The sequence below is a fragment of the Triticum dicoccoides genome, chromosome 5B (assembly GCF_002162155.2).
Source record: "Triticum dicoccoides isolate Atlit2015 ecotype Zavitan chromosome 5B, WEW_v2.0, whole genome shotgun sequence".
Lineage (NCBI taxonomy): Eukaryota > Viridiplantae > Streptophyta > Magnoliopsida > Poales > Poaceae > Triticum > Triticum dicoccoides.
The window spans coordinates 624,881,022-624,888,083 of NC_041389.1; the positions used below are offsets into that span (position 1 = coordinate 624,881,022).

At 42.3% G+C, this 7,062-nt stretch overlaps 3 protein-coding genes across 3 annotated transcripts; all 3 read right to left on the reverse strand.

Annotated features, from left to right (window-relative positions):
- Positions 1–478: 478 nt before the first annotated feature.
- On the reverse strand, positions 479–1,090 carry LOC119306381 (putative ripening-related protein 4). The gene has a single exon (XM_037582619.1). It carries the CDS (start codon positions 1,088–1,090, stop codon positions 479–481), a length of 612 nt encoding a protein of 203 aa, XP_037438516.1.
- Positions 1,091–2,970: 1,880 nt separating this feature from the next.
- On the reverse strand, positions 2,971–3,582 carry LOC119306382 (putative ripening-related protein 4). Its single transcript, XM_037582620.1, has one exon. It carries the CDS (start codon positions 3,580–3,582, stop codon positions 2,971–2,973), a length of 612 nt encoding a protein of 203 aa, XP_037438517.1.
- A 2,486-nt stretch (positions 3,583–6,068) lies between these two features.
- On the reverse strand, positions 6,069–6,680 carry LOC119308679 (putative ripening-related protein 4). The gene is made up of 2 exons (XM_037584812.1): positions 6,601–6,680; positions 6,069–6,546 (listed from the first exon to the last, which is right to left on the reverse strand). Exons 1-2 carry the CDS (start codon positions 6,678–6,680, stop codon positions 6,069–6,071), a joined length of 558 nt encoding a protein of 185 aa, XP_037440709.1.
- Positions 6,681–7,062: the final 382 nt, after the last annotated feature.

A 7,062-nucleotide genomic window follows, 5' to 3' on the forward strand; every position in this document is an offset into this window, starting at 1 on the left:
TGTAGGGACAACTCAAAAATCATCGAGTTTTACCGCCCGAATAATTCAATGTTTTTGTGTATAAATAGTAAAATAGATATCTATGACCAGCATAACATCACATATGGTAGTGCGTGTGTACTCAGTCATATATGCAAGGTCTTGCTGAACTAAAAACTGATGTATTTGCCAATTTCATTTCATACTGTACCCAAACTGGGAAATACATAAATCTCAAAAAATATTAAATCCACATAAATAATACATCTAGCACCGAAACAACGTAAATACATAAATCAACAAAAATATCATATACATGTGAATCGTAAATATAGCACCGAGACGGGACAAATACATAAAGTTGTGAAAATATCAAATACAAGCGAGTGGTGGCTTATTTTAATTAGCAGCAACTCCACCACCAAGAGAACAACACACACATCTACGTTTCCGCATGTCTGCGTGTACATAGCTTAATGCAAGGTTTTTATGGCATCGCTCACACATCAGACCAAGTGATCTTGAACACTCCAATCTCCTCCTTGAGCCCCAGCGCCTTCCACACGGCCGGTGACGCGTCTACGTCATTGTATGGGCACGGTGGCTCGAAGTTGTGCTCGGCGTCGCAGCCATACACCGAGTCGCACTCGTCGACGACCTTGGCCAGCACGGCACGCCCGTTCCCGTTGATGCGGATCATCTTGTTGCACCTGCGCTTGCCGTCCAGGCGCAACCACCCCGTTGACAGCGCCACCACCAGCTCGGTGTCCTTGTGGAAGCGGTTGTCGCAGAACGATTTGCCGCCGCCGTCTCCACCTCGTGCGAAGCTGTTCAGAGTTAGGATCGCTGGCGTGTCGGCCGACACCGGGGGCGAGCACCTGAATTGCGGGTAGCGGTGACCGTCTTTACAGCAGACTGAGCCGTGATCCCTGTTGCAGTCACCGGCTTTGCCATGCAGGAAGCCACTGATGTGGCACCTTCCGTGAAGATGTTTGGCCTCTGTAGTAACGTTCGCGCTGCTGCTCACGGACACGGAGACACCATGGACGTGAAGCTGTGACAGGAGCATCACAAGAGCAAACATAGCTAATAGCTTCTTCAATTTAGCCATGTCTGTGAGATAGTCACGTTGCTTGCAAATCTGTAATTTGTGATTGTGCATTTGTGTGGATATATTGGTTGATCCATGTTCTTTATATAGGGCCCAAGCCCCAAGGAACATCAACTGGGTTATCTAATTCAGTCTCGTTTCTTCGGTTTTGTAACCCAGAGATGGTTGATGTTCTGCAACCTGCGGGCTTTTAACATTTGGGCGTGCAACACATACTTTAGAACAACCGTCTCTTCTTTATTTTATTGAATGAACTTTTGGCACGGAGCTTCCACTAATAGCCGAGGTGGAGGCATTCGTGAACATCCGAGTGAATGACATGCATAGTGAAGTAGTGTAGAGTAACTAGTTGAGACTATCTGTATCAAGAGTGATGTACGTTTCCTACTTGTATTATATATGGGGGATGGAAGCCACCAAGATTAAGGTCTAGCTCGGTAACATCAGAATAATATAAAGATATATTGAATTGTTACAAATGTAACTCACTTGTGATTAACCTTGTATCTAATTTTTCTCTTAATGTTCTATTTGGTGTTACTCAAAGCGCTTTGTAATTCCAGCAGCTACCTTCCACGCCCTTCTCCATACCAGGTATTTTTTTGGGAGGCACCGGAAGAATCGGTTTTTGAAAAAACTCATAAATCTCGGTATTTTACCTCCCAAAGAATTCAATTGAATTTTAAATTCTATTTTATTGCGTATAAATATAAGTATGTAACCTGTAAATCATCAAATATGGTAGAGCATGCCCTGGTGGGAAATACCCTTTAGTTCCTAGGTGTATATACACCTCACGTAGAAAATAATAATGATAATAATAAGTCACAAAACTTTGGAACTTTTTTTACAATAAATTTGACTTTCTTTTGCCCTAATTCAGTCTCTTTCTTTGGTTTTGCAACCAACAGATTGTTGGTGTTCTGCAACCTTCGGGCATATAACAATTGGGCGTGCCACAAATATTTTTAAACAGCCGCCTTCTTTGTTTCAGTGGATGGAATTTTGGCATGGAGCTTCCATTAATAGTCATTTGTGAATAACCGAGTGAATAAAATTCACGGGGAGGCAGTGCAACCAACTAACTAGTTTAGACTATCCGTATGAGTGACATACGTTTGCAAATTTCTTATATTATATATGCTATGGAATCCACCAAGATTAAAGTGTAGCTCGGCAACATCAAAGTAATACACCACAGGATTAAATTATTACAAATGTAACGCACTAGAGTTTCCCTTTGTATATTCACTGGCAATTTGTTGTTTCGTGGTACTCAAAGCACTTTTTAATTTCACCAGCTCCATCCACATCGTTTAGGGTTCTCTTTTTTCTCAATACTGGTGTTTCTTTCCAGGAGGCGCTGAAAGAACCGATTGTAGGGACAACTCAAAAATCATCGAGTTTTACCGCCCGAATACTTCAATGTTTTTGTGTATAAATAGTAAAATATATATCTATGACCAGCATAACATCACATATGGTAGTGTGTGTGTGTGTATGTTTGTGTGTGTGTGTACTCAGCCATATATGCAAGGTCTTGCTGAACTAAAAATTGATGTATTTGCCAATTTCATTTCATACTGTACCCAAACTGGGCAAATATACATAAATCTCAAAAAATATTAAATCCACGTAAATAATACATATAGCACCGAAACAAGGTAAATACATTAATCAAGAAAAATATCATATACATGTGAATCGTAAATATAGCACCGAGACAGGACAAATACATAAAGTTGTGAAAATATCAAATACAAGCGAGTGGTGGCTTATTTTAATTAACAGCAAGTCCACCACCAAGAAAACAACGCACACATCTATGCTTCCGCATGTCTGCGTGTACATAGCTTAATGCAAGGTATTCATGGCATCGCTCACACATCAGACCAAGTGATCTTGAACACTCCAATCTCCTCCTTGAGCCCGAGCGCCTTCCACACGGCCGGTGACGCGTCTACGTCATTGTATGGGCACGGTGGCTCGAAGTTGTGCTCGGCGTCGCAGCCGTACACCGAGTCGCACTCATCGACGACCTTGGCCAGCACGGCACGCCCGTTCCCGTTGATGCGGATCATCTTGTTGCACCTGCGCTTGCCGTCCAGGCGCAACCACCCCGTTGACAGCGCCACCACCAGCTCGGTGCCCTTGTGGAAGCGGTTGTCGCAAAACGATTTTCCGCCGCCGTCTCCACCTCGTGCGAAGCTGTTCAGAGTTAGGATCGCCGGCGTGTCGGCCGACACCGGGGGCGAGCACCTGAATTGCGGGTAGCGGTGACCGTCTTTACAGCAGACCGAGCCGTGATCCCTGTTGCAGTCACCGGATTTGCCATGCAGGAAGCCACTGATGTGGCACCTGCCGCGAAGATGTTTGGCCTCTGTAGTAACGTTCGCGCTGCTGCTCACGGACACGGAGACACCATGGACGCGAAGCTGTGACAGGAGCATCACAAGAGCAAACATAGCTAATAGCTTCTTCAAGTTAGCCATGTCTGTGAGGTACTCACGTTGCTTGCAAATCTGTAATTTGTGATTGTGCATTTGTGTGGATATATTGGTTGATCCATGTTCTTTATATTGGGCCCAAGCCCCAAGGAACATCAACTAGGTTATCTAAATCAGTCTCGTTTCTTCGGTTTTGTAACCCAGAGATGGTTGATGTTCTGCAACCTTCGGGCTTGTAACATTTGGGCGTGCAACATATACTTTTAAACAACCGTCTCTTCTTTATTTCATTGAATGAACTTTTGGAACGGAGCTTCCACTAATAGCCGAGGTGGAGGCATTCGTGAACATCCGAGTGAATGACATGCATAGTGAAGTAGTGTAAAGTAACTAGTTGAGACTATCTGTATCAAGAGTGATGTACGTTTCCTACTTGTATTATATCTGGGGGATGAAAGCCGACAAGATTAAGGTCTAGCTCGGTAACATCAGAATAACATAAAGATAGATTGAATTGTTATAAATGTAACTCGCTTGTGATTAACCTTGTATCTAATTTTTCTTGTAATGTTTTATTTGGTGTTACTCAAAGTGCTTTGTAATTCCAGCAGCTACCTTCCACACCCTTCTCCATACCAGGTATTTTTTTGGGAGGCACCGGAAGAATCGGATTTTGGAAAAACTCATAAATCTCGGTATTTAACCTCCCAAAGAATTCAATTGAATTTTGAATTCTACTCCCTCTGTTCCTATATATATGCTGTATAGTTTTTGGCACGGTTAGTAAAGAACGCACATTGAGGGAAAATTTCACAAGTTCTGGGCGAGATTACACCTGACTAATTAACATGAGAAAATAGAGGAGCTTGCCTAATATAAGGAAATGTAATTAAATCCCTAAAAAAATTATCCAAACGAGTGGTGCAACACAATACACCTTATATTTTGAACTTTTTCTCAAAAAACTATACACCTTATATCAAGGAATGGAGGGAGTATTTTATTAGGTATAAATATAAGTATGTAACCTGTAAATCATCAAATATGGTAGAGCATGCCCTGGTGGGAAATACCCTTTAGTTCCTGGGTGTATATACACCTCATGTAGAAAATAAAAATGATAATAATAAGTCACAAAAGTTTGGAACTTTTTTTACAATAAATTTGACTTTCTTTTGCTCTAATTCAGTCTTTTTCTTTGGTTTTGCAACCAACAGATGGTTGGTGTTCTGCAACCTTTGGGCTTATAACAATTGGGCGTGCGACAAATATTTTTAAACATCCGCCTTCTTTGTTTCAGTGAATGGAATTTTGGCATGGAGCTTCCATTAATAGTCATTTGTGAATAACCGAGTGAATGAAATTCACGGGAAGGCAGTGCAACTAACTAACTAGTTTAGACTATCCGTATGAGTGACATACGTTTCCAAATTTCTTATATTATATATGGGATGGAATCCACCAAGATTAAGGTGTAACTCGGCAACATCAAAGTAATACACCACCGGATTAAATTATTACAAATGTAACGCACTAGAGTTTCCCTCTGTATATTCACTGGCAATTTGTTGTTTCGTGGTACTCAAAGCACTTCTTAATTTCACCAGCTCCCTCCACATCGTTTAGGGTTCTCTTTTTTCTCAATACTGGTGTTTCTTTCCAGGAGGCGCTGAAAGAACCGATTCTAGGAACAACTAAAAAATCAACGAGTTTTACCGCCCGAAGAATTCAATGTTTTTGTGTATAAATAGTGAAATATATGTCTATGACCAGCATAACATCAAATATAGTAGTGTGTGTGTGTGTGTGTGTGTGTGTGTGTGTGTGTGTGTGTGTACTCAGTCATATATGCAAGGTCTTGTTGAACTAAAAATTGATGTATGGGAATATTTTGTTTTTGCCACTATAGAATTTGCCAATTTTCCTTATGCCACTTTAGATTTTGACATTTCACTTTTGCCACTCTTAGTTTCCGATAATTATAACAATTGCCATTCCCGTGGCAAACGCAAAATTTTCAGAGTGGCAATTGTGATAATTGTGAAAAGCTATGAGTGGCAAAAATGAAATAAAATTATTTTACTTTTCCCACAGAATGGCAATTGTGATAATTGTCCAAAACTAAAAGTGGCAAAAGTGAAATGTTAAAATCTAGAGTGTCATAAGGAAAATTGGCAAAATCTAGATTGGCAAAAACAAAACTTTCCCTTGATGTATTTGCGAATTTCATTTCATATAGTACCCAAACTGGGCAAATAGATAAATCTAAAAAAATATTAAATACATGTAAATAATGCATATAGCACAGAAACAAGGTAAATACATAAATCAAGAAAAATATCATATACATGCGAATCGTAAATATAGCACCGAGACAGGACAAATACACAAAGTTGTGAAAATATCAAATACAAGCGAGTGGTGGCTTATTTTAATTAGCAGCAACTCCACCACCAAGAGAACAACGCACACATCTACGCTTCCGCATGTCTGCGTGTACATAGCTTAATGCAAGGTCTTCATGGCATAGCTCACACATCAGACCAAGTGATCTTGAACACTCCAATCTCCTCCTTGAGGCCCAGCGCCTTCCACACGGCCGATGACGCGTCTACGTCATTGTATGGGCACGGTGGCTCGAAGTTGTGCTCGCCGTCACAGCCGTACACCGAGTCGCACTCGTCGACGACCTTGGCCAGCATGGCACGCCCGTTCCCGTTGATGCGGATCATCTTGTTGCACCTGCGCTTGCCATCCAGGCGCAGCCACCCCGTGGGCAGCGCCACCACCAGCTCAGTGTCCTTGTGGAAGCGGTTGTCGCAGAACGATTTGCCGCCGCCGTCTCCACCTCGTGTGAAGCTGTTCAGAGTTAGGATCGCCGACGTGTCGGCTGACACCGAGGGCGAGCACCTGAATTGCGGGTAGCGGTGACCGTCTTCACAGCAGACCAAGCCGTGATCTCTGTTGCAGTCACCGGATTTGCCATGCAGGAAGCCACTGATATGGCACCTGTCGCGAAGATGTTTGGTCTCTGTAGTAATTTTCGCGCTGCTGCCCACGGACACGGAGACACCATGGACGCGAAACTGTGACAGGAGCATCACGAGAGCAAACATAGCTAATAGCTTCTTCAAGTTAGCCATATCTGTGAGGTACTCACGTTGCTTGCAAATCTGCAATTTGTGCTTGTGCGTTTGTGAGGATATATTGGTTGATCCAAGTTCTTTATATAGGGCCCAAGCCCCAAGGAACAGCAACTGGGTTATCTAATTCAGTCTCGTTTCTTCTGTTTTGTAACCCAGAGATGGTTGATGTTCTGCAACCTTCGGGCTTGTAACATTCGGGCGTGCAACATATAATTTTAAACAACCGTCTCTTCTTTAGTTTAGTTAATGAACGTTTGGCATGGAGCTTCCATTAATAGTCGAGGTGGAGACATGTGTGAACATCCGAGTGAATGACATGCACAGTGAAGTAAAGTAGTGTAAGTAACCAGTTGAGACTATCTGTATCAAGAGTGGTGTA

Excerpts from the sequence above, each read along its gene's own strand:
- LOC119308679 (XM_037584812.1), bottom strand. The coding sequence starts at position 6,680 with ATGGCTAACTTGAAGAAGCTATTAGCTATGTTTGCTCTCGTGATGCTC. Across the intron at positions 6,547-6,600 it reads CGCGTCCATGGTGTCTCCGT|GTGCCATATCAGTGGCTTCC; the intron begins GTCCGTGGGCAG and ends TCTTCGCGACAG.
- LOC119306382 (XM_037582620.1), bottom strand. The coding sequence starts at position 3,582 with ATGGCTAACTTGAAGAAGCTATTAGCTATGTTTGCTCTTGTGATGCTC.
- LOC119306381 (XM_037582619.1), bottom strand. The coding sequence starts at position 1,090 with ATGGCTAAATTGAAGAAGCTATTAGCTATGTTTGCTCTTGTGATGCTC.